The sequence below is a fragment of the Dendrobates tinctorius genome, unplaced genomic scaffold (assembly GCF_039654945.1).
Source record: "Dendrobates tinctorius isolate UK_male_01 unplaced genomic scaffold, ASM3965494v1 ptg000124l, whole genome shotgun sequence".
In the NCBI taxonomy this organism is placed as follows: Eukaryota; Metazoa; Chordata; class Amphibia; order Anura; family Dendrobatidae; genus Dendrobates; species Dendrobates tinctorius.
This window is the reverse complement of record NW_027361792.1, coordinates 1,723,165-1,750,639: the sequence shown is the minus strand read 5'-3', so window position 1 is coordinate 1,750,639 and position 27,475 is coordinate 1,723,165. Positions and strand designations below refer to the sequence as shown.

The following is a 27,475-nucleotide window of genomic DNA, read 5'->3' as shown; positions in this document are numbered from 1 at the left end:
TTAAGTTCTTCCTTTTGTTTAAAAGCTTCTTCGATTACTAATTTTCTAATACTCTCTCTCTCTCCAGAGAAACACCAAGCTTGCGGGCCATTTCCCCATTCAGACACATAAAAGCTGGTCGTGAAAATAATGAAATAGGCACACTATCCTTTACAACAAGCTCTATGATCTGTTTTTTAAATGTATCTACTGTCATTGTCACAGTAACTTTGTCACTGACAAAATATCTTGCAACTGATGGCTGCAAAGTTCTCTGCTCCTTTGTTTGGCTGGAAGAGCTGGGCACTGGTTCATTGGTTTGGATGCAGTCTTTCTCATCCACTGCTTTCAGTACTTCTGGATGAAAGCGCTGTAAATGTCTCTTTAGATTAGAAGCTCTGGTAGGAGCATTTTTATCTTTACCTGAATATGCACTCATCTTGGCTTCACAGCATTTGTTTTCGTCTGGATCATTTGTCATACACTGACAGACATAATGTTTTCTATCTTGAGTGATGGTGAAATGTTCAAATACAGCTGATTTAATGTGATGCTTCTTTGACATTCTCAGGTTTTTAATTCTGCATTCACAATCCAAATGACAATTGTTTTTCCTAAAAACAATTGTACAAAATTATTGCCAGGTCGTACAACTGATATAGTGGTCAGTAATACTGTTATTATTCCTCATGTACTCACAGTTAACTGATGCAAAGTTTGTTGAAAGGATAATACTTCTTACAGTCTTCCTCTTCTGAGTAGCAGGCAGCTGTGAGATGCTTGGAAGACGCACACCTAGTATGATCTAGTCTAGAGGAGGAGCTTTACTACTAAGAATTTGCAACACATTTTCACTTTCAGTTTCATACATTGTAAGTAGGGGGGTTGGGGCAGCATGAGGTTAACCAAGTATAAGATAAGATAAGGGCAGTGGAGAACAGTGACACACAAGAAGTAAGAAATGTCTCTATCTCCAGCAGAACTGCTTATCACTGTTGTTCATAGTTTGATAGGACATATATATTTGAGTAACATTTATAAAATTCATATGAAAGTTCAATTATGAAATATTAATACATTTTTTTTAAAGCTGGAGTCGGAGTCTGTACATTTCTACCGACTCCGACTCCAGCCAAAACTAACTCCGACTCTACGACTCCGACTCCACAGCCCTGCGAAACACAGATTATTAGTTTGTATTTTTTTTACACCATAATGTGTAAAATAAAGACCTGGACAATGCATCCAAATATTATACATTGATCGACAAAGAAAACATTTACAGAACTGATCACAAGGTTGCTAAGCCAACGCTTTGAACAAATTGTATAAGCCCACTGCCACGCCACTGCGACCTCCGCGGTGGAGGGCGACCACCGCCTCTACGACACTGTTTCAATAGGCAAACTGCCCCTAATGGTCCAGTATCTCGACTAATATTATACAACTGCTGGAATAACTACCCTTGCCAGGGCGATCAGATTGTATAAGCCCACTGCCACCTCATTCATTTCAATAGAAACACTAGAGCAACCCAGTCCTTTTAATTTTTTTTTTTTTTGAGAAAATAGAAGGTAACAATATTCCACTCAGAACTTAAGACCCCCGCTGACCTCCCCAGCTAAGTTTTCAGCCCCGCAGGTTATAGGTTAGTTTGCATTTGTGAAAGTCTGACTTTTTAATCCATTTTTAATCCATACAGCGCCATATTTTATTCTTATTGTCTCCGTCTCTTTACGATTCCTGAGTCGCACTTCTAAGACCCCCGTCTAAGATCAAGAAGAATGATTCATGCCACAGTATAAGTAATATATGTTAAACCGGGTCAAGGCTGTGCACCGGCCTGTTTGAGGTCTGTAGCCACTTCGCAGGTGATTTTTGATCTGACTGTTTTCTTTGGTAAATTTGGATTCGTTAATTACAGATTCTCCTAATAAGAAAAGAGAAATTCCACGTTCCATAATCCTGCACAATCGAGGGCACAAAGCAAGACAATAAACCCCAGATAGTACATGGTAGGAGCGGTATAAACCTATCCTGAAAAATTTACCAGATTATTGATTAAAAAAAATCATTCCCGAAATTCACAGTTCAAGTTTGCGCCACAGGGTCCAGACTGGCCATGGGCCCCCTGCCCTAAACTCAACAACCTCACAGGCTGACACGAGTTCGGGAGGCCTGTGATCAGTCCATACCTCGCCGACTAACCGTACTCTTACTGTGAATTTTGCACATATGAAATTGTCTGATTTTTCAGAACTAACTTACAAATACCTTGTAAAAAAAAAAAATGTGTGTGTGTGTGGGGAAATCACTGATTTAGGATATTTTTTATTACCCATAGTGATCAACAGCTGCAAGTAATGTGACTATCCTTCCAGAGGACCCAACATAACTACGCTGATTGATGTTAAAGGAATCTGTGTAATCCTTCTTTTCACCTCTGGGGGTGCTGCAGGAGAACTGAACACCTCTTGTTTCAGCTGATTGCCGGGAGGTCCCAGTAACAGTTCACTATCAGATCAGCCTATAATTAGGAACCAGGAAGGATTGCTCAGAGCAGACAGCCCCTTTAAGAACCCCAACTTTCAACATCAGCCACAAAATGAATTGACTGTACAAGATGGCCAATGAGATGTCCATTTTCCTTCTGGGGCCATCAATGCAGTTGCCTTTTGCTGCACCACAAAAATGCAGCATGTGGGTGAGATATAATTAAAGCTGATCCACTGCACTGGTGCAATACAATGACGCGGAGGATTCCACATTGACACAATCGGCACCAAATAGGCAACGTGAATCTAGCCTTACCAGCAAAGTGCACGGGTTTTATGCCAATGTCATCCACATGCTGTATTTTTATTTTTTTGTGTGTGTGTGGATTCTGCATAGCTTTTTTCTTGCAGTTTTTACATTCCCAAAATGTCAATCCTTTGTGCATTAATAATCAGCACCGATTTCCCCTTTTGCAATAGGAAGGGTGAACTCTGCACCAAATCCACAGCAACAAAAATGCTTCAAAATCTGCTCGGAATCGATTCGGATATAGAAAAGCTACACATACGGCACTGTAGGAAGACCCCCAACAAACATTCCATGTCTTTGTGCCAGGAGAGGTATAAAGATCTTCGTAGCCTTAGAACACAGGTAAATCATCCTATGCAGAGGCGGACTGACCCAGGCAAAATGGGCTCCCATTGATGACAGCCCCATTGGGAAGTGACTTTGGAGCAAACACTTGTCACTTGGGTCTACTAAAAGTGGATGTGCCCTGGTTCTGTATGGATAGGAGCTGGAGCTCATCTCCTCTGTTGGTCCCCAGCCAGCACTGAGCATATTGCTGGCACATTGACTCACTCTTCCAAAGAATATGCATTTTCCTGTTCACACCAGAACTCACATTGGTAGTTTCTCATGAGTGGGTGTAAATATCTCATGTGCCAGGCAATAAGTACTGTGTAATGGAGCCGCAGTGTTCACACCTCGCATGGTGAGATACGCTATGTGACTACTGAAGGAACAGTGAAGATAACAAGTGCATAGTAACAAGGTCACAGGACGCAAGAAACAATCCAGATGCTCACGCTATACAGGCCCGCTCAGAAAGATGAAGTGAAAAAGTCGTCTCAAACAAAAAGATTTTTAGGGAGACACAGAATTTTGTAATCATGTTGAGTGCAGTTAGAGGGGTTGTACAGGAAGTAAAATTACTTTTAAAAGGCCTCAGGAAAAAAAAAAAAAAGTGATAATCACCAGTCCTTTAAAGGAAAAAAAATGATATCATGTCACTTGCTTAACCAGAATAAGTTCAGTGTTACTGAGCAGAGTATATGTGAATACTGCGCTTGAGAGATAAAACACTAAGTAGCAACAGCTTGGAGGACAATACACATCTGCACTGTGCAGTAAAGCTGTTAATCCAGCCCTTAGGAGAGATAAACCACTTGCTAGAAAGCAGCTGCATGGAAGATATTGTATATCATCACTGAACAGTTTAGCTATGAATCTGGCACTTGGCAGAGATTAAAAAAAAAAAAATTTACTAAAAAGCAACCGCATAGATAACAATATACAGCAGTACTGCACAATGTAGCTGTGAGTTCAGCACTTAGAGATAACACTAGGAAGCAAAATGGTGGACATTGTACATCAGTGCTGAGTCATACAGCTGTGAATCTAGCACTTGTGAGAGTTAATACACTTAGTAAAAAGCAAACGGATGGATGACCAGATACAGCAGCACTGCACAATGTAGCTGTGAGTCCAACAGTTAGGAGAGATAAAAGTTACAAGAAAGCAACATGGTGGACATTGTATATCAGTGCTGAGCAGTTAAGCAATGAATCTAGCACTTGGGAGAGATAAAACAGTTACTGAAAAGTGACAACATGGATGACAATATACAGCAGCACTATGCAGTGAGACTTGAAAGATATTATGCATCAGTGCTGAGAAGTGTAGCTGTAGACTAAGCACTAGGGTGAGATAAAACCTACTAAAAGCAGCAAAAGTGTCAGTGGATATTATGCAGCAGTACTGAGCAGTGTAGCCGTGAATCCAGCACTGAGCGGAGATAAAAATACATAATAGAAAGCAGCAGGTATTATATAGCTGTACTTAGTTTTGTAGATGTGAATTCAGCTCTGGGATGAGATGAAGAACTTACTCTGCTTCCCCACCTCCCTTCATAGACTTTAATAAGCAGCTGTATTGTGATCCTCAGCTGGCAGTCTTTATTGAACAAGACAGATTTATGTTTTTCAGATTGAATGAAGACTTCAGGAGGAAGGGGGGGATAGGATGTGGCTCATAAGTGGAGAAGCGTTGTCTCTGCTAAGATATAGTACAAAGTTTATTATGTTAGCTTGTGCTATTTATGCAAAGTTTCTGGAAATGTCAGCACTTAATGACGCTGAATTGCAATACCAGATACTGCCTATACGCAGACGTGGCACAGTTCTTAGCTATAATGTTTCACATTTTATAATCCGAAAAAACATCAGTTTTGCCAAGATAGCGGTATAGTGTGAGTAAATGACGATTTTATGGATCTGCACCCTCAAGAGACCTCCGGAGTCAACTTATTATAGGCATGAGATGAGGCAGAGGAGGTAGGGGGTCACGTTGTACAGAACACGCAGCAGTTGTCTGTATGTACCAGTGTGGGGGAGGAAGAGAAAACAGTTCTTCCTTGACAGCCAAATGACAAAACACATCAGAGCTGTCACCTCCCTCCCATCAGTGAAATGAGCTGTCACTGCACTCTAGGCGCTGTCTCTCCCATCACCCCCAAAACACAGGCAGATCTGAGGAAAAGTGCGCAAATTATTGTCAGCATTTTACAAGTTGTAACATCCTTCACCCACCTAAACCTTCCCGTCTCCACCTGTTACAAAAGCTGCAGCACAAGGGAACGGTGCAGCACAAAACCATCGAGAATTGCAAAGCCAAGATCGAGAGCAGGGAACGAGCAAGTACGAAAGCAAGTGAGCGAGGAACACAGAAATCCCTACGTCTGAAGGATCCAGTCCACACGCATGAAAGGAGTCTTCTAATGCAGCAGGTGCATGGATTATTGGGAGAGAATTAAAAGTGGTTGCATCAAATTGGCCATGATTATGTCCTTAAAGACTACAGTATCATACAGTCTACAGCTGCACCCAAAGTTCTGGTCCAGGAGACCATAGATGGCGGCAGAATGGATTGTGCACTTGATTTTGCTAAAAAAAGAGGTGCATGCCCAATTAGCTCCTGTCATAAGTCAGCATCCTGCAAAGTCATTTGCTGGGACCAGGGTACATTAGGCCAAGTAGCTGAGCATGGGATGGCTTGTGGGTCCGAGAGGTCAATGCCTGAAAGTTCAAGGAAGGTTTGCTGTGGAAGGCCTGAGAGTACAACTCTTGAGTGTAAAACCCACCAGGTGACTTGAAGGAACAAGAAGCTTTGATTTGGTAGTCACATAAAGCAATAATGGCCTACAGCGGAGGAAAGAAGCATTCGATACGCAGCTGATTTTGAAAGTTTTCCCACCTACACGGAATGGAGAGGTCTGTCATTTTTCTCATGGGTACACTTCACCTGTGAGAGACGGAATCTAAAAATAAAATCCAGAAAATCAGATTGTAGGATTGTTACATAATTAATTTGCATTTTATTGCATGAAATAAGTATTTGATACAATAGAAAAACAGAACTTAATATTTGGTGCAGAAACCTTTGATTGCAGTTACAGAGGTCAGACGTTTCCTGTAGTTCTTGACCAGGTTTGCACACACTGCAGCAGGGATTTTGGCCCCCTCCTCCATACAGATCTTCTCCAGATCATTCATGTTTTGGGGCTGTTGCTGGACAACATGGACTTTCAGCTCCTCCAAAGATTTTCTATTGGGTTCAGGTCTAGAGACTGGCTAGGCCACTCCAGGACCTTGAAAGGCATCTTAGAGACAATACTTAGTTGCCCTGGCTCTGTGTTTCAGGTCATTGTCATGCTGGAAGACCTAGACACGACCCATCTTCAATGCTCTTACTGAGGGAAGGAGGCTGTTGACCAAAATCTTGCGATACTTGACCCCATCCATCCACTCTTAAATATGGTGCAGTCGTCCTGTTCTCTTTGCAGAAAAGCACCCCCAAAGTATGATGTTTTCCCCACCATGCTTCACAGTTGGGATGGTGTTGTTCTTGGGGTTGTACTCATCCTTCTTCTTCCTCCAAATATGACGAGTGGAGTTGATACCAAAAAGTTCTATGTTGGTCTCATCTGACCACATGACCTTCTCTCATGCCTCCGCTGAATCATCAAGATGGTCACTGTCGAACTTCAAACGGCACTTGCGCTTTGATTGCGCATCCATCATGGGTAAGCATTGCCTAGGATTTGTTTGGTAATAGGGATATATGTTTTGACTACATTGTTTCTCAATGAGCACACTTTGTGAGTTACTATACAGATTGAACAGCATTATTGATGGCCTTCCTTTGGGCCTATATATCTTAATATTATTTCCCTACCCTTGAGCTTTGCTTAATGGACATATGTTATGTAGTACTTTACTGTCATTTTATGATGAGACTTACTATGTACTTTTGCTGTGATTTTTGTATGCGCATCATGAGTAGACAATTTATTGATCCATAATGATGGTGCTCACCATTGCATATATGGTTATGAAGCTGCCCGCCTGTTCTTGTACTATCTACATTTTATAATTTGTGAAATTATTGTTTGTAATTTTGTATTGTGAAATAAAGACATCAACTTTTTACATTGGTCTTTAATGATATATAATTGAGTATTATGGAATTTCTGGACTCAAAATGACTCTCTAGTAGTCCTTTCTGCATAACTCTATTTTTGAGAGCATCATTTCAATGAGGAATATGTATTTAATAACCCAATTTTTCCTAAATGTATTTCGAACTTCAAACGGACCTGGACACGTGCTGGTGTGAGCAGGGCGACCTCACATGTACTGCATGATTTTAATCCATGAGGGCGTAATGTGTTACTAATGGTAATGTTTGAGACTGTGGTCCCAGCTCTCTTCAGGTCACTGACCGGGTCCTCCCGTGTAGTTCTGGACTGATTCCGGACCCTTCTCATCCTTACCCCATGAGGAGAGATCTTGCATGGAGCCGCAGACCGAGGAAGATTTGACAGTCATCTCTTATTTCTTCCATTTTCTAATAATTGTGCCAACAGTTTCTGTCTTCTCACCAAGCTTCTTGCCTATTCTCCTGTAGCCCATCTCAGCCTTGTGCAGGTCTACAATTTTGTCCCTGGTGTCCTTAGACAGCTCTTTGGTCTTGGCCATGGTGGAGAGGTTGGAGTGTGATTGTGTGGACACGTGTCTGTTATACAGGTAACGAGGTCAGACAGGTGCAATTAATACAGGTAATGAGTGCAGAACAGGAGGCTTAAACTAACAGGTCTGTGAGAGGCAGAATTCTTGCTGGTTGGTCGGTGATCAATTAAATTGCATTTTATTGCATGAAATATGTAACAATCCTACAATGTGATTCTCTGTATTTTATTTTTAGATTCTGTCTCTCACAGGTGAAGTGTACCTACGAAAAAAATTACAGACCTCTCCATTCCTTTTAGGGGGGGGGGGGGGGGACTTGAAAAATCAGCCATATATGAAACACCCATTGTGCCCCAATGCTAAGCACTGGCCATCTGAGGGCACATGTATCTGAGATTGGAGATTATTGGGCATCATATGACTGAAAGAACACAGGTAGCGATTAGTGTGGGGGGAGTATGGCTGAGGCCACGCAAAAATGCAGGTCTACTGGAAACAACTTGGGAGGAGTAAAGGGAGATCTACTGGGACAACTCGGGGGTAAAGGGCGATCTACTGGAAACTCAGGGGGGCGCAAGTAAATGGAGATCTACTGGGAACAACTCAGGGGTAAAGGGCAATCTACTGGGAACAACTCAGGGGTAAAGGGCAATCTACTGGAAACTCGGGGGGTGAGTAAAGGGAGATCTACTGGGAACAACTCAGGGGTAAAGGGCAATCTACTGGGAACAACTCAGGGGTAAAGGGAGATCTACTGGGAACAACTCAGGGGTAAAGGGAGATCTACTGGAAACAACTCGGGAGGGGGGGACGAGTGAAGGGAGATCTACTGGGAACAACTCAGGGGTAAAGGGAGATCTACTGGAAACAAGTAGGGAGTAGAGGGAGATCTACTGGGAACAACAGCGGAAGATCTACTGGAACACAGAAGCCTGGAATAGATAATGACATAGCCCCAATCCGGAGCGCGGCCTGTGGGCGCGGGGAGGTGCTGTAATGCGGCCATACATTATTTGTAGAAGACTTATTGTCTTCTTTTATTTGCAGATGTCCCCATGATCCCCACATAGCATAGATTCCCCATTACCTCCAGCCTCCTGTTTTTTTAATATTCTCACTAAATTGAGACCATGTGATCATGTGGATGGTTATTTTCCAGCCTGAATCACTGTCAGCGAGGAAAGAAAAGAGTACGGCACATTACAGCAGCCAGATGAAAGATAGAGGCAAACAGCTCCGCACGTAGGTAGAACAAGGAGAGCGGCAGATGTCTGTAGATCAGTTGCGCTCGGGGAGAGCAGATACTGGGGCCGATTGAGCAGTAATAGCGGAGGGCAGCGCAGATCATGATGGGAGATTAAAGGGCTGCAGCTGACTTTCTTGTTCGTGGGGCCGAGGTGAGCAGTGTCACAGACACATAATTGGGGGCCTCGTGAGCCATCAGCAAACAGGCGGCTCCAGCCTGGGATCATTAGGATGAGTCTGTCATATGACCCCACATTAACGAGGACACCCAGTATTTAGGATTCAACGCTGTGAACTCAGCGGCGCATGGAGCAATTCCTGGCAGGTGGAGGGTTTGGACAATTTGTCCCTAACTTAGGCGTCCTTTGCAAAATAAAATAAATTGCGGTTGGAGTTTCCATGCCCTCTCCCCCCGGTGCCCACACGAGTCTGCTTGCGCTGGTAATCCTTCACATTTCTCTAACCTTTCCCCCTGCAGAAAAAAAAAAAAAGATGATTTTTCAGCCTAATGAATTGAAGCCCAAGGAGGACGGTGCAGAGGCACAGGGACAGCGCGCGCCTGTCAGCCAGATCTGCCAACGAGATCTGAAGTCTCTGTGAAAAGCGATTGTGTTCTTCAAAAGAAAAAAGCTGCTAATGAGAGCGTTTCTGTGCGAGCGCAGACAGCAGCACACAGGCTTGTTCAGCAAGGCACGCCGCGGCCACGGCTGCCCACCGAGACGGGCACAGACAGGGGAAGGAAATGGGCGGCCAATGATTACTGAACATACACTTTTTTTTTTTTTTTAAACAGCGCCACTCACAGGTCGTGTCTGGTATTGGCACCTCGGTTCCAAATTAATTGAATGGCGCAGACTTGCAATGGCAGACGCGGCATGTGGATATGTGTGGCGCCATTTCCTAAGCCCTTTAAATATATCACCTGATTTAATATTTAAAGGGTTTGTCCAAGATTGGAAAACATGGCTGCCTTCTTAAACCCCCCCCCCCCCAAAAAAAAAACAAAAAACAAACACTCCCATTTACAGGTTCTATCTGGTATTACAGTTCTACACATGTCAATGGAGCCGAGCTGCAATATCTGATAATCTGTGGACGGGGTGGTATCTTTTTTTTCTTTTCTGAAACCTGGACACCTTTTAAACTTTCTACTATTACTAAAAGGAAAGATCTAGAGAACATGGCTACTTTGTTCCTAAATTAAGGACCTAGGATTCCATGAGCTGGCCGCAATACCAGACAATCTAGAAACATTTTTTTTTTAAACTTCTCTTCCGTTTTGTGTAGACAGAATGCAGACCTATGCGTCTCCGTGGTAACAGACAACAAATGACATCTGTGTAGTCTGATCCTGCCATCATGAATTACTCCTGTCATTCTCTGTCCCTTGTTCTGCGGTGAGGTGGGATTTCCAAAGTATTCATTAAACTTTCCAAGGCATTGAGGCAGATTCTCGTGAATGGCTGGAGGGGAATTAATGGTCCTAGCCATTATTTGGTTGCTTGTGATTTGTAGTAAATATCACCACTCGTTTTTATCCTATCTGCCGCAGGATCAGCAGCTCTACTTCCAGTTTCCTGTGTTTGTATATGACAAGAGGCGAGAAGAATAGGTAGCGGCTGAAGGCTCAGTTGAGTAGCTAAGCCAGCCCCCTTCTCAGTTACAGTTCATACACAGAGGGGGCTGGCTTAGCTACTGAAATGGATCAGCCAGCCGCCATCATACACAGAATTCATGAGGTCCAGCAGTGGAGCTGTTCAACCACAGAACAGGAGAAGACTTCTTAGGATCGGGGCACGTGACACACTGGTGTTATAACTTTTTCAGCATATTGATGTATTTTTTTTTTTTCTTTTTAACCCTGTAATTCAATCATTGGCCAATCACATTTAAAATTAACTTTTAGCTAGAATATATGTTTAGGAAACCCAAAAAGCATTTTTTTAGTCAAATTCTAAACCCATCGACAAAGGACAGTAAGATATATGTAGTGATCAGTCCCGGCACATGAACAGACAACTTGTAGAGCGATGACACGGAGCAGGTGATTAATGGGGCAGAGCGGATCCAGACACAGACGACACTGACATAGCAGGACTCCTCCAGCGATGTTAATTCATCATCCGGACTTACCGCCACTTGGTCCCCGGCTATAGATGCGATATAATAGATATAGTGTAGTGTAATACCAGGACACAGACTGTAGGAATTATTCTCATATACCACAGCATCATGGGGGTCACATTGTTGTACGATGTTTTTTTTCTAGAGATCCTGGGGTCTTCACTCTATAAGGAGGGGCTGTGAAGAATGGTCTTTGTGCATGTATGACGGTGTAAGGAAATGTCAGCAATCCTGCAGCTGCATCGCCCCCTATCCTCCTCAACTTACTTATCCCAACCTTAGGTCTAAAGTATGCCTTTATATAATTCACAAGAGTAAAAAACTGATCATATTTTTGAAGGAGTTAAAACGAAAGCTAGCTTCTAAAGAACAAAATGTCAGAGATTAGGATCTCAATGAACAAAAGTGCTGCCGAGAGCAGGAATGGGGTCCACAAAGTTTAATTGTGCAACGTGTTGTAAAATCTTGCGTCTTCCTCAGGTCCGTATCGATCTGTTATATCTCACCCTGTCGATTTTTTTTTCTTTTGCATTTTCTTTTTCTTAAAGCGGCAGCTAGCTTTTCTACTGAAGAATTCCGATATAAGCGAGCACTTCCTTTTAAATTTACGTTCTAAATACCATCCATCCCAGCTTATATACGGCTGTGTCCTCTCCGTGTGAACAGGACACCTGATCAAAGCTCACCATATACCAGTGGGCAGGAATTAAATTAGAACGCGTGCGTCGGGTGATCGGAGGAGCCTCTGGGGAAAGCCGGACTTGTCAGAGGAAGGTTTGGCTTTATGGTCACAGGCAGAAGAGATGAAGTGTTATCTTGTAAACCTTCCCAAATGAAAAGCAGCGAGTTGTTGTGACGCGGGTTACAGCCGCCTGGATCCGTCGCCCTCATTCTGCCAGATGTCTCAGTGGAGACCAATTACCGAGGCTCAACAGGCCAGTAAACGAGTCGGCATCTCGTGGGCCAAAGATGATGAGAGTAACTCCATCAGAAGGCTGGAACGGGAGGCCAATTAAAACGAGGCGTCTGGGCATGTAATGGCGGAAGGGTGACAAGTGACGAGCCACAACGCCGGCGCTCTGTTTAACCTGTCAAGCACTGGTTTTGGACATTTGCAACGCAAATATTAACCCCACTTCTAAAAAAGAAAAAATACTCATAACACAAAATTCTGTTGGTGTCACAGGGTTTACTGGCGCAATGCTCTGCAGATTCAACAACTGTTACATGAATTGAGTCATGCCCTAAGGGTCACAATGGGTTATTGGAATGATGCTTTTGCACAGCACCTTGAAAAATAATTAAAAAAAAAAAAAAAAAAAGTGTTATACATAAAAGCAAAACCAACCAAGCATTACAGATCACTGGAGCGGCGAGGCCTCAGAATCCTTATAATGTTACAGCGGGGCGCTGGAGTGATGCTCTGCACTTCTGACCGATGAGGGGACACCAGGCTCCGGAGCAATGTCTGCCAGTACTCGCTGCCACAACACACATGGGGAAAATGCTCTGCTGCCGAGATTAATGATACACCAGGACCTAAAGCGCAATGAAGCAATTATTGGGGGGCAATGCTCTGGCAGGAGGGTTAAATAAAGCCATGGGTGCGGCATAATGTGTCATCATGGGAGCACTGGTTGGCGGTATTGTGTGACGTGTGAGCACTGATCAGTATGGTTCACTCTGCTGTAGCCGCCTCCTCGGGATGAAAAGGGACAGCTTCAGGCGACAAGCGTCCCGACTGACACTGCTCTCGATACGTGCATCCCGACAGAACCCTATGGGCCCATTACACAAACTAAAAATTGGGACTAGGTGGGTGCATAAATTAAAAACAAATGTGGGCGATTCATCATCTTAATGCAAAAATCGCAATTGTCTGCATTAGTATTTCTCATGCAAGAGCTTTAATAAGAAACCCAGCACCTTCTGTAACATTAACGTTTAATACTGTCAACATCTATTTGCAGCTCAGAAGACTCGTGTCTGTCAAGAGTGCGCTAGTGGGTGTAAGCATTTGGATGACGTGTCCGAAATATAGGGGAGAGGGGGAAAGCTACTGCGTTTGCAATCGCCGCCGTTAATCTGAAACGGGACGCGTCAATGGCAGGGACAGGGTAAACTGAAGCTCTGCGCTACTGGCCTTTGGCAAGTGGTGGGGGGATGTAGGCTGACAAAACTCAAACAAGGCGCAGTGGGGCGAGTGTGGGGCGGGGAGGTGGGCTACACGTCATACAATATCATCCAACGCACACTGCTGACTGATAGGGTACAAGAGGGAGAGGGGGCTGGTGCGGACCCACGCGAATACACAGGTCACGTTCGTATGTTAAAAAAACCCAAAAACACACAAGAAAAGAATAAGCAAGAAGTCTGACTGCGGCATTGGTGTGGACCTATTTGGCAACCCATAGAAGTCAGCTCAGGGAAAGGGCCGATTATGGGCTTGTGACCACGGCAAGAATGTCCTTACTGAATGCGGTGAAGTGATGGGGTGGTCAGCAGGACCTGGAGGCCTGGCAGCATCGGATGAGGTGCAGAGCACCCGGACACACATGCCTGGGATGGAGGGGAGACATTTCAGGCCCCCGCCTTCCCTGTAGTGCATGCACCCCTCCTTGGACTTCAGTCAAGGCAAGGAGGGCAGTAACAGTCTCATAGCAGCTCCTCGCAGGCGACAGGGGGGAAAGATTAGTGCCAAGTCCCCTGCCTTGATCAATCAACCTTTGGAAACAAACAAAACAAAAAACAATCAAACAACTAAAATAGGAACTTCTGCTCGTCCTGAAGCTTCAACTTCAAGGGAGCAAAGGGAAGAGTACAAGACTGGGAACCTTTCATAAAAAGGGGCTTCAGGGAGGGGTCTGCTCTCTGAGAAGTCAAAACAAAAAAAAAAAAAAAAAAAAAAAAAACACAGAGAAAGGGGCAGTGTGAGAAAGGCCAGCTGCAATGTTACACTTCCCATCCTAAACTCTGCAACCCCCTCCAAAGGGTCAGCTCTCAAACTCCTCTCCAAGTCTATAGCACCATAGTCCACAGCTTGAGGTTCCCCACCGTGACCAGGCGGTGGGGATCAGGCTGTCCTTACAGCAGTACCAGGTTGGCATGGCCACGTCTCTACCTCTCCACGCCAGGGAGGATGCTGCTACTAGAAGGCTGCATGCCAAGGTCTTCAGCATTGTTGTTTGTTAGCGCCCCGGGTGGCCGACTTAGCTGATGGAGAGAAAGACGCCGTTCCAGCTCTTCTACAGTTTCTCTAGAAGTGGAGGGTTGTGGAGAGCGGGGGGCCGCGGTGCGGGAAGCAGGGTCGGTGGAGGTCTGTGAGCTACGGTGGATTCTGTGGCTCACGATGATATTATTGCCAAAGCCTCCCATAGATGCCATAGTGGTACTCTGCTCCCTTTGGACCACGGCAGTCATCCCTCCTTCTGCCATAAGTCGTTGGATTCTGCTCAGAGCGTCCTCCTGACCCTCTCCTGTCGGACATGAAGGGGCATAGTGTGAGGGATTAGAAGGGCTGCAGCGTAATAGAGAGAGAAGCATAAAAAGTGCTGGTATAAGAGGTTATATTCTGAAGGCAAAGTGTCACAGGTTTGGGGAAAAGTCGGAAGGCTCTGCTCACATCCGCCCAGAGCCTCCATCACCGATCGCAGAATTCATGATGGAAACATAGAAATGTGCAGCACTATTTCCTGAGAACTTGACAGCATTTGACTGACCCCATTACAAAACAATAGGGTCCGTTGCGTGCTGCCAGGGTCTGTTGTGCGATGGATCCAGCAATGCATTTTGGCTCCCATTGGAAACAGAAACCCCAATGCTGATGTGAACAGAGCCCAAAATAGGGACAGGATTTCACCACGCAGTATTCAGATGGTTGTAATGTGGGTGCGACCATATGAAGATCATCTGTCGGTTAAAGAGGTTATCTGGCGCTACTCACTTCTGTGCCGGAGGTGAATGGTACTGGTCACGTTATGACCCCACCTGCTCAGACACTTGCACGAGTGGAAAAGTGTTGTGCTCTCGTCTCGGCAGATGTGTGGGGTCCCAACTTCATCGGCAGCGCAAACTTCCAGTGCTGAAATGAGCGTCGTCAGCCATCCCCTTAACCCTGAATATGTAACCCTATGCTCAGCTACAGGTCCGTAGTCCTATTATCCAAAACTGCCCTTTGGCGAAGAGGAGTACGGCTTTATGGTGGTAACAAGAGGTCGTTACATAGGGAACGATATTCAGCCGACAAATCTGCTTCAAAGACACAAGTCCCAGCCAGACCGCGGGTCTAATGGTCTGAACAGTGTCATGAAGAACTGTGATGCTGCTAGTTGTGGTCATTGGACCCGCAGTGACGCTGGGACCTGCGGACGCATCTACATGGGGCCTAAATGTCAGTTCATCATCACATTCTCTAGGAAAGGCTGGGTGACAGCCAATATGGCGGCTCTAGGAGTTGACCATGGCCTTCCAATATGTGAAGCCATCGCTACGGCAGATTAATCAATCATTCATAAGTCTAACTAAGCCGGGACTCTGCGGAGTGGAATAGGCACAAATCAGACGTCACCCAGGTTCCCCCAGATTTTATAAAAGAAAAAGCGAAAAACTTATCAAAAAAAGGATCCGTCACCTCTCCTAGAAAATATCTGCATTACCCATAAAACAATCCTGGAGCATCTTTTCTTAAAACTCTGCAGTGTGCCGATCCTCTGTTATTCCTCCTGGAAATATATGAATAAGTTAAAGAAGTTGTTGCATCTTCTATATTCAGAAGGGAAGGGTGTGTTCTCCTGATGAACGGCGAGCCAGGCTGGCACAACGTACGCACCGCTGGTCTGAACTGTGCGCAGTATTGGAGCAGTGCAGGGGCAATAAAGCTACCTGGATCCTGCCAGCTTCAGAGCAGCGCCCACAGGCTATAAAACATACAAGTGCCTCTTTGCCTAGGAGACTTTTCTAAAAGTGGAAAACCCCTTTTAAAAGGATATTATTTCTATTGTTTACTGCTTCTTGCCAAGGCTACCGACCATCTCTGCAGAGAACAACATTTAAAGGGCTTCTCTACTTTCAGAAAAGTGATCCACAACAAAGATGGCACTCATCCTCCCAAGTCCAGCACCGGCTCCCCGCGGCTGGAGCGAGAAAGAATAAATAACATCTGATTTTAGTTTTCACAGATGTGATAGGTTGAGGTCTATATTTCTAAGTGAGAAAACCCCTTCTATAACTGGGTGCGATCATCCCCATCATCACTGGATATGCTGTACATACTGTGTAGAGGGGGACGCGCCATTGACAAGTGGACTGGTAAAGCCCACATGTAATTCTATACATACATTTCCCAGGAGGCATAACAGAGGAAACAATGTACAATAGTAAGATAAGATGCTCTAGAATATATATATTTTTTAATGGGGGAATAGAATTATTAGTGACACATGTCAGGAGAGCAAGTGGATCCTCTTTGGCCACATAACAGGTCAATTAAACAACACTAGATTTACTTCATTTATTATTTTCCTCATTCATTATAGGGGTCGCTAAGATTTCACAATCATCCTACCGGAGCCGGACCCTTCGGCAGACTCCAGGCTTCCTTCTTGGGACTCGGCTGCAGTTCGTGCGTCCTCAGAAGTGCCGCTGGACTGTGCCGCCTGCTCATTACTGGAGCCGGCTGGAAAACAAAACAAACAGGAAGGGGTTAAAAGCTTATTAGATCTATACATGATGAATGAAGGCCAGGGATGAAGAGGGGCTGACAGGATTTAGTTGGTCTTCTCCATGCCAGATGTGAATGACGATGACCAATATCCAAGCCTCTCCTCATTAGCTCCCATAAGAGTGGACTTTAATGGTTCAACTTCCCATAGAAGTGAATGGTGCAAGTGGAGCCTTCTGCATTCAGTGTTGCCAGATTTGAAGACAGGTATAGGTGCCAGAAGTCAGACCACCATCTAACATGTCAAACTGTAGCCCGCACACTCTCATTGGGGGCCTCTCATACAGCACTGAAGGACAGGAGCCCCCCAGCCCCCCCCCCCAAACAGCTGCAGATGGGGGTCTTTCCCTTTTGATGATGACCAGCAATATTGATCCCCATTGAGCAAAGCTCATTAATGAGTCCATCCTGACGTATACGGCGGCATCGGAGTGCCGGATTTTCTTCCTTCTGGGGGAGGGAGAACCAAAGTGTATACCCCTTTTTCCTCAAAAGCATTGCTCGACCGATAATCCCCTCCACAATAAGAGAACGTCCCCCCAGAACCTGAAAACATCATGCTGCAGATGTCTACACTGCACAGAATGAAGGTCTTGTGTCTTTCTTGCAAAAAAAGCCAATATTGGTGCAATGCAGATTTTAAGGAGACATTTCCAGGAAGTGTTCTCACCTTCAGTGCTTGGCGCCGCAGGCCTGGTCTCTGGTACCTCTCTTTCGGTTTGGGTCTCTGCATTCTGGAGCTGAGGGGCAGGGGTCTGGGTGCCCTGCGACGTCACGGAGGTGCTCGGATTTCGAGGTTGGAGGCCAATAGCGTTCATTAGACCCATTTCTCGATCTGATCTCCAGGAGGCACGACTGGTCCTAATTCAGAAACATGGAGGGGGGACGTGAAAGGCAAACTCTTCATTAGGCCCCGGTTACCTTACAGTGACTGATCAGTAAGCTGCTGGTATTAAAGGGACGGTCCACAGCGCTCCTACAGTCCTATGTCACTAAGATAAAAGTAGCTGGGATTTTATTTATTTTTTAATTAGGACATTTGCAAAGTTGCTCCAAATTTCAGTTTAGACTTAAAAGGGGTTTATGATAGTAAATGTATAAAAGATGTAAAATCCTCTTCGCTCTCAAAAACAGAATGATTTTTAATTCTATAGTTCACGGCTCATTGCCAAGGTTTCCTGCCACTTTTGCGGTCTCAGAGTGGCCGGTTACCTGGATACGGAGCGTGTGCTGCTTGTAGGCTCTATGGGATCACTGGATCCGACCGCCTTCAAGCAATTCTGCGTAGGTAAAGATGCCCCTGACTACAGAATGAGAGCCGCATAATGTTACCCCTGTCAATCTTCAGAATCGCAGTGCCACTGCTGCAAGCAGGAGGCAGGGGAACGGTGCAAACCCAAACAACAAAGAGGAGGCAGACACTAAGACTGGCACCTAAGGGTATGTTCTCAGGTTGAAGATTTGCCTGACCAAGGTGTATTTAGAAGAGGTCTTGCAGCAGACATGTGAGGTCTGAGCAGTACATCACCCCTTTCGATTGTAGAGGGGGTTTAGGATCCAGTGTGAACGTGGCCATCGTGTCGCACGTTCTTACCCAGGTCTCTCAGTGGTTCGGGTAGTGTTATGCTGGAGAATAGCTTCATTCATTTGCTCCCAAAACTGGTCACACACATTGTCGAATGCCCTGAAACCAGAAGAGATCACAGCAGTTTAGTGTAACAGGAAAAACAATGACAAAGAAAATGCACAGGCCCAGCCGGAGACACTACAACTACAATTCCCATCATGTGCTGGAGAGCACTGACATATTATAGCATGAGGCCATGCAAGCCCTCCTGTCCGGAGACGTCCTGCCCCTGGGCATGACATCAGAAGAGCACACGCTCCGACGATTCACGGATTTTCTCTACTAAAAGGTTTTGTATAGTATTAACGCGGCTTTTCTGTATGTTGTACAAATCGTTGCTGAGCAATGTCCCAGATGCCGGAGAGCGAGCTGCGATTGCAAAGCACAATTTTTTGGCAAATTTCGCCTTCCACATCCGATCAAGCTACAATTATGTCTGAAATCCTGGCGTAAACCTAGAAATGAATAAGGGGAAGAACAGTCGTCCCTCTTCCCCCTCATTCACTCCATCTTTGGCTATGGGACCAGCTGAGGATTTATGATATGAAGTTGGATAATGGGTCAAGATTTTGCCAACCTTTTTAATTCTCTTCTTCTAATAATAAGGAATATTGAGATCTGAAGCGGAGATGTGATCACTGAGGATATGAAGGGACGAAGGTGACAGTTGTAGAGTGTTATCGGAGAAACGTTGCCCCTTCCTATCTAGAGAGCAATGAAAAGGGAAAAGGGTCATAATATGGGGTAGAGATCAAAGCCAGACATTGTAGCTGTCGCGGTGTCAGCCTCTGTATAAAACACTGAGCATCGTCCCTGTATACAGCAGACTATGCAGCGCCATTACAATCCAAGGGATTGGCATATTCCCTGTGGTCCCTGCCACCCCTCCCCAATACACCGCACCTCCACCAGGTGACCCCCCCCAACCCAGTCCCTCCCCAAAAAATATACGGCCCCTCCACCCCAGTGTCTTCCTCCCCAATATATGACCCCTCCACCCCAGTGTCTTCCTCCCCAATATATGACCCCTCCACCCCAGTGTCTTCCTCCCCAATATATGACCCCTCCACCCCAGTGTCTTCCTCCCCAATATATGACCCCTCCACCCCAGTGTCTTCCTCCCCAATATATGACCCCTCCACCCCAGTGTCTTCCTCCCCAATATATGACCCCTCCACCCCAGTGTCTTCCTCCCCAATATATGACCCCTCCACCCCAGTGTCTTCCTCCCCAATATATGACCCCTCCACCCCAGTGTCTTCCTCCCCAATATATGACCCCTCCACCCCAGTGTCTTCCTCCCCAATATATGACCCCTCCACCCCAGTGTCTTCCTCCCCAATATATGACCCCTCCACCCCAGTGTCTTCCTCCCCAATATATGACCCCTCCACCCCAGTGTCTTCCTCCCCAATATATGACCCCTCCACCCCAGTGTCTTCCTCCCCAATATATGACCCCTCCACCCCAGAGTCTTCCTCCCCAATATATGACCCCTCCACCCCAGAGTCTTCCTCCCCAATATATGACCCCTCCACCCCAGAGTCTTCCTCCCCAATATATGACCCCTCCACCCCAGAGTCTTCCTCCCCAATATATGACCCCTCCACCCCAGAGTCTTCCTCCCCAATATATGATCCCTCCACCCCAGTGTCTTCCTCCCCAATATATGACCCCTCCACCCCAGTGGCTTCCCCCCCACCCCCAATATATAGCCCCGCCACCCCAGTGCCATGCTGTTTGATATGCGCTTGTGCCGAGTTTCCTGGAAGCCACACGAGGGAACACAACAAATGAATGTGAAAGGTTCTTGTTAATCAGAGATATTGATCGTGGGATCAATAACCGCAGGAAGCGATAAGCTAATGGTGCCAACATGATGGAGCCTGATTGAGAGGAAATCACACAAACTACGTAGCACTACACTGACATATGTGGCTCATTAGTGGCGAGGCTGCGGCCGGTCTCCTGAGGAGTCAGCGCAAAGTCCCCGGAGAAGCTGCCAATATCCGCGGCAAGCACAGGCCGTGCTGACAGCTCAATGTTTGGACAGAAGGGGGGAAGGAGACAATATTGAGGAGGCAGCTATCAAACACCATTTAAAAAAATCAGATCTATGTGAGGGGGCGGGGGTCTCTGCTTCCCTCATCTCCGTGATGTAGAGACACAAGGGCTTCTGACTTGTCCGTGGCATCTAAGGGGTTACACGTCTCCGGTCAGAACTATTAAACTGGGAGCCTGAGAGGTAGAGATGGATTAAAGAGACTGAGGATGGCCGGCCTTAACCTCCCCTTCCAGGAAGCGAGAACAATTGTTTCTGGTCCTTCTCCACTGTCACACCGCACACCAGCATCAGTGAGATCTGCCTTAATTTCTGAGCAGGCAAGCCAATGGAAAAAGGCTGGAGCAATGCATGCTGGTAAGTGAAGGAAAGCAGGTCCCCGTACCTATAGCGCTGGTAAAATAATGATTAGGAAGTACCTTTTACTCAAAGAGCAGAAGGTAAGTCACCGGATATGAGAATCAGGACAATTCCTGGACATATTCGATGAGAATGTCACCAAAATCTGACACATGATTCTCTGCACATGGCCCCTGACCTGAATGAAAGTAGTGGCCAATTTCCAGTAACAGCAATCTCTCACCAGTGTTAAATGGGTGGAATCATTTTGTTCCGGATGAATAAATTAAGATCTATAAAATCTACTATTAACATAAACCTATGAAAAAAGCGCCTCCAAACCTCCCAAACCCAACAGGACCGTGCAGCACTTACTCTGGTCGGCAGATCACCAGATCCCCCTTATTGGTACCATAAGCTAATCCCAGGCCGGGCTCCGGTAGCCACCGAGCTGAGTTGATGCTCACGTGTCTCCTCTGGTCCGCAGGCATGGGATACAGCACATTGAAGACGCGCTGGAGGGAAAACACAATCAGGGTCAGTACACAAGAAAATAGTCGGGAGTCCTTTATACGTTTCTATACGAATTCCCCACCTATTCTGGAGGACTCGCCCGTCTATACATTACATAAACAGACCATTCATTTCTGCATAAAAGGTGCAATTCTGCCTTAGTCCTGTGGGTGTGCTGTAGGAAACTAAACATTTGCTGTAACTTTCCCCATTAGATCAGAGCTGATCGTTGGGGGTCGCAGCAGGAAACTAAGTGATCAGACGGTCTCCTGACAAACAGACTGTAAAAAAGAAACCCCGTGTAACATCCAATATGGCTGACAGACTGACAGCTCTATAGATTGTCATCATACTAATTATAATTTACTGCCGATCTGATGGTGTAATGTAAAGGAGCATGATGAGGTTTCCATCCAGTGCCCGGGCAAAGAATGAGGCCTATAATCCCTCCAAGAGCAGCGAGCAAAGACTGAGACCCTCCGGCCAGAGTGAAGCCCATCCGCCTTGGATCGGTGTCCCAGAGTTATCCGTCTTAGAATCAGGGGTTGCAGTCAATGTGGTCCTGACAGATAAGCCATGAAGGCATCATAGATGGGAATCAACAGGATTGTAAGAGTCACAGTACGCGGGCGGCCATCACTGGATGTCAATGCACATCTACAAAGCAGGTGACAGGCTTCCCCTCTGCCGCTCGGAAATAACGATAATCCCACCAGCACCTCCAGGGCGTACGGAAGAACAGGTCCCCCGCCCATCTGAAGAGATATATTTTATGTATACACCTGCCTCTAGAACAGTGGATGACTGGCCCTTTAAAGTATTCATCTTCCCAATTTCTTAAAAAGGGTAAAATTGCAAACTGCTTGTGAAAATGCAGTAGATTAGTGGCCACCACTGCGGTCAGAGGTGGCTGAATATACAGTGCCTAACAAGTGCTTTCCAATAAAGCTTGTAAGCACTGCTGTGAATCGTTCCGGATCCCTGCAGCATACTCGGCTTATGATCCGGCCATCTTCAGAGCCCCTGTGCCCCTCCGATGCTACGACGTCAAGAGCGCACACTTCAGACCTGAGGCGCCACAATGCACCTGGCGCTAGCTGTCAATCATGCAGCGGCCTACTTCCACTAACAAGGATGAAGCTGGGAGGCTGAGGAACGCTGCACTGCTGAGAAAGACCATGTGTCACCACCTGTAGGAACTTCTGCGCCCGCAGAGAGGTCTTTATTTTAGGACTTCAATGCTTTTTTTTTTTTTTACACAACTTACTCTTTGGAGATTTGTCAGGTATAAAGACGTGCATAGATCAGTTACGGACGGGCACAGGTACACAGACGGCCGCACACTCCAATGTGAGCGCCCGAAGGGTTAACGTATACCAAGCAACAGAGCGGCTTCCTTTACATACAATTGAGCCGGAGAACGCCATTCCCATAGGTTGTTTCCCTTGTGGGTATTTTCGCCGCGCTGTCATTACAAGCCTCAGACGGTGATATAACCTGTGCGCTACGTAGACAATCACCCCAAAGAGAGCAGTCACACTCCTGCAAGTCAATACACGCTCATTCACACGAGCGCACTGCCGAGGTCGCCTGTGTCATCATTACTGAGGAAGCAGCTTTTAATGGCATGACACTGCTCAATGGAAAATTAACAAGATGGGATCGTGAAAAGCAATAATCAGCAGTGACGGTCTGTGCAATTAGTCCTCTGCATCCCCCTCCACCCCGCAGCGCACGCAACCTCTCGCAGCAACGCTTCTTCAGAGGCTCTGGAAACCCCAGCGAGCTCCTAGCTGGTAGCGCTCCCTCATCAGCACCTTGGCTCCTGCCCTGCAGCTCTGCCTCATGAGCCCCATCATCTCGGCACCTTGGCGCGTGCCCTGCAGCACCCACAGCTATTATGGAGGGGCACCAACAACTCCCCAATGTGCACAGGAGTGAAACACTGTACTTATGAATCAGACCTTCGGCCATGACGAACTGAGCACACGATTAGTGGCAGAGTTCAGATCAATTAAAAAAATGCAGGTCGATTATCACTGCAGTCAATGTTAAAGGTGCAATGGCGCTAAACGCCCGCTCTGTGTAAATCTGGAAAATAAAGACTAAAAGCAGATATCTGGCCTGTAAGGGTATGTGCACACTTTGCGGTTTCTGCTGCGTTTCCGCAGCTTTTTTGGCTCTGCAGAAACGCAGCAGATTCTGCTGCGTTGTACAGTACCTTTATTTCCTATGGAAATAAAAAAAAGCTGTGCACATGCTGCGTTTTTTTCCGCGCGGTTTTGCTGCGGTTTTCAAAACGCAGCATGTCAATTGTTTGGTGCAGAAACGCTGCAGTTTTACACCTCATCCATTATGAGGTGTAAAACCGCAGGGCAAAACCGCAGAAAAACCGCAGAACTTTGTCCTGCGGATTTCCTGCGGTTTTCTCTACAAAATATGCAGAGACAAAAAACTGTGTGTGCACATACCCTAACGAGTGTCGATCCGCTACAATGAAGTCGTTCAGGGTTTGTTTATTTCAACAGCACATCTCCAGTTTACTGCAGGCAATGTGCTGCCGAAAACGATTTTTTTGGCGGCGTAAAAAAATACAATCACCCGATGAACGAGCACGTTGCGTGTTTGTGCAAGACTGCCGACATGCTCACACCAGCCGATAATCAGGAACAAGTATCTACCGATGATCGATCATCATCCCGTCCGTAGTTAGGATTGATGATGATGATAGTGAAATCCCCCAGGATGCTGAGGCTAGCCTCCCGCGGATCGGCCTTATTACACGGCTCCTCATCCGTCTAAACCTCCACGAGTCACAGGGTCATCTCTCTCTAACAATTATCCAGTATGCTTCCCCTATTCATTTCTCAATACCTCTGCTTGCTGTCATTGATTGGGATAGTTTATCATTTTACTTCCAAGGAGCCGATCACCAGGAAAATAACCCCGTGTTCGCTGCAGGAATTCTTCAGTATCTAATTCTTTTTTTTTTATTGTCCCTTTATGTTGAGTAACATCCCCAACCCCTGCAATAATCTGACGCAGGATCCAACCGTGCGCAGCTTACAAGCGTTTTCCCGTCAGTAAATCCCGTCAAACATCTGTCGCAGGTAGCGCAGCGCACTAAACCCGAGCCGGTAATCAGCGCCACAGATTATGCACACGGGATTATCAGTGGAGATCAGATCCTGAGCTAATAATGACCAGGAACAATCCTATTATGGCCTCTCCCCGCTCCGTGGAGATTGTGGGCAGGCATGTGGCAGAGGATCACGTGATGAGAGCGGGAGCGGCAGAACCCGGCACTGAACAAGTAAATGGGGATCCTGTAATTGTGATAATTCAGGACTGAACGTCAACATGGAAATTAATCCCAGATTACACGTGTCACCTGTAACAGCAGAGGAAATCCTCACATTAAAGTGGATCCATCACTTGCCATAAATATGTCATTAGTGTAAACACCGCTGTTATCCTGAATCCGACAACAGTTTTTTTTTTTGTTCCTGCGCCTCTGTTCCTGAGATATGACCCCTCTTTCATATGTATAAATGTAGTCTTCTCAGCCAAGTGGGCGGTCCCCACTGTAAACATAATGACCACGCCCATAAGACTAGATTTACATACCGGGACGATGATGCTGTATCTCAGGAACGGAGAGGAGCAAACCGAAAGGAAAATCATCGCCGGATTTAGGAGAGCAGCAGCATTTACACAGGATACAAAAAAAAACAAACGACATTTATGGAGAGTGACGGGTCCCCTTTAAATGAGTTTTCCCATTGGTTGGATATGCCATTGTGATTTTTTTAAGTTTGGAGGGTACAAAAGGTGGAAACCCAAACCCCTCCCCCAAACAATAGCATCTGTGTGTAAAGCACAGTGTCCTCACTGTCACAACGGTCAGACTGAACACAGAATAATGGCATACTGCTGTATGACAACGTTTTACGTGACGGAGTCCTGGTTGTCGTAAAGGAGTCCCACTATATCTGGCAATGATTCATGCGAAATAAAAATATGCAGTTTAACTCCGTCCTAAAAGGAAAGAAAAATCTTACTAGGTTCAATTGGAAACCCCTTAGCAAGCACAAGGATGAAAACATACAGCTCTCCCAAAATGTTGTGAAACTACAACTCCCAACATGCCCTGGCAGAAGCATGACAAGCCTGTTGCAGGAAAAGAGCGCTGGGAGTTGTAGTTTCACAACAGCAGCTTGCCAATTGTTGCAGGAGGGATGTTAGCCAAGTGATCATTTACAGACGAATGATCCGGGGGACTTGCCCCTCATCAGCACAGGGCAGGGATTGGTGGCTGAATAAGATGCCTTTAATGCCACTGAGTTTCAGTGATGCCTCATTAAAGGGGCGGGCATTGACTTACAAGGTAGGTTTCACAAGTAAGGATTTTTTTTTTTTTAACCATTTAGACCACAGTCTGATCCTTCCTCACTGCGCAAGGTAAAGTTACTGTAATAAAACTTTGTTTTAAAACTTTTTAGAACTTTTTTTGAGAAGTGTAATAAAAGGTCTAAGTGGGTGTAGAAACTTTTTTAGGACCCATATATAGGTCACCTCTGTAAATATGGGTCCTCCTGACCCCAGGAGAGTAGGGAGCTCTTTTACAGCTCTTCCGGTCAGTGAGTGAGTGAGTGAAATATCATGGCTACATTCACGCAGCAATTACTTTTTTCCATTGGCGCGAGGGCATCGCTAATAAGCCGATCGCCGCCAGCTGCTAGGAAATATCAATACAGACAATGAGAGAAGCAAAACGCAATTAAACATTGGGATTTCATCCACTTTTCCGGCTCGTCTAGACACAAATCAGATAATTAGGAGCCCATTTACTGCAACCTGCCCGGCGGGGCTCAGAATTAAGTCTGGTCATCCATTGACCGATACCAAAGTTTATTATCAGCATTTACCGCTCTCCACGGAGTTCGGGACGGCGACTGATCGAATCTAAAGAACGCGTCCAATTAACAATAATTTAAAGGGAAAATCCAAGTAAAGGCACTCTAAATGCAGAAATTATTTTAGCTGGAGTAGTTTTCCTTTAACATTGATGCTTTCTTTCAGAAATGGAGTCATCACTGACCACGTCTTGTGCCAGTTATTAAAACTTTGTCCCATTAAAGTGCAAGGACGTGGAGTTGCAATACCATGCACAACCTTTGCTCCATGATGGCGGTTTCTGAATGAAAGCAGCCACGTCTTTATAATCCAGAACAACCCTTTTAATAAAAGCCCATTGGCTCGTTACAGGATTGCCTTTTCATGGGGAATTCAAAGAAGGTCCAATAAATATATGATATATGGTGGCATTAAGTGGGGAAGCCGTCTTGATATGTGGCGGCAGTAGTCGGGACGCCGTCTTGATATGTGGCGGCATTAGTCATGAACTTGGCACAGATTTCTACACGAGCACTCTCAGCCTCTGGTGCTGCTATCACGGCAGAGGTTTAATTACACAAACTAAAAACGTTTTTCGAGATTAAATAAATGAAAGCAAACAGCCGGGGCGGAAAGAGAAGGCGTCAGACCGAGGCGGCGTGGAAGAGAAAGTGAGAGGATATAGAATAATGGCGGTCTGTATCAGGCAATATGTGTGATGGCGGCACAGACAGGTGCAGCTGCCTGAAAGGTTATTGCATTTCCCAGGTAAATATTTCTGTGTTGCACTTTGCTCCAGGAAATGTATAAATGACTGGGTGCTACCAGACCCGTATTGATGAGGGGTTTCCTTAAAGGCTGACACTGCTAACATTGATAGGACATGTCCAAGTGGACAAGTCCGATCCATGCAGGAATAACAGGAATGGCACAAAGCAAAATTCAAAAAAAATAAATAAATAAAATTGGATTTAGATCTTTGGCACAAGCCAGAAAAGGTGAATATAGAGCCTTTTTATGTTTGTGCTCAGCTGCAGGTGAAATTTGCAAATTTACACCAATAGCTGAATATTTTGCTGCGGAAATGCCAGTGTGGAATTTCTGCACAAATCTTCTGAATTCTGAAAATTCATGAATTTCTCAAATGCAACATCCTCGGACTCCAA

General features: G+C 45.7%; 1 protein-coding gene across 5 annotated transcripts in view; it reads right to left on the bottom strand.

The window, feature by feature from the left end:
* Positions 1-12,322: 12,322 nt before the first annotated feature.
* The window catches only part of AMBRA1 (autophagy and beclin 1 regulator 1), a 62,258-nt gene continuing 47,105 nt past the window's right edge, over positions 12,323-27,475 (bottom strand). For 3 of the 5 annotated variants that reach the window (XM_073541671.1, XM_073541673.1, XM_073541672.1), the window contains exons 15-19: positions 21,276-21,415; positions 18,467-18,556; positions 17,543-17,733; positions 16,717-16,827; positions 12,323-14,629 (exon numbers count right to left, since the gene is read on the bottom strand). In XM_073541671.1, coding sequence (XP_073397772.1) covers positions 14,271-14,629; positions 16,717-16,827; positions 17,543-17,733; positions 18,467-18,556; positions 21,276-21,415 — 891 coding nt within the window. In that variant the 3' untranslated portion in view covers positions 12,323-14,270. Of the gene's footprint in view, positions 14,671-15,808; positions 15,875-16,716; positions 16,828-17,542; positions 17,734-18,466; positions 18,557-21,275; positions 21,416-27,475 lie in introns of all 5 variants that reach the window. The other 2 variants (XM_073541675.1, XM_073541674.1) reach the window with 2 other exon arrangements.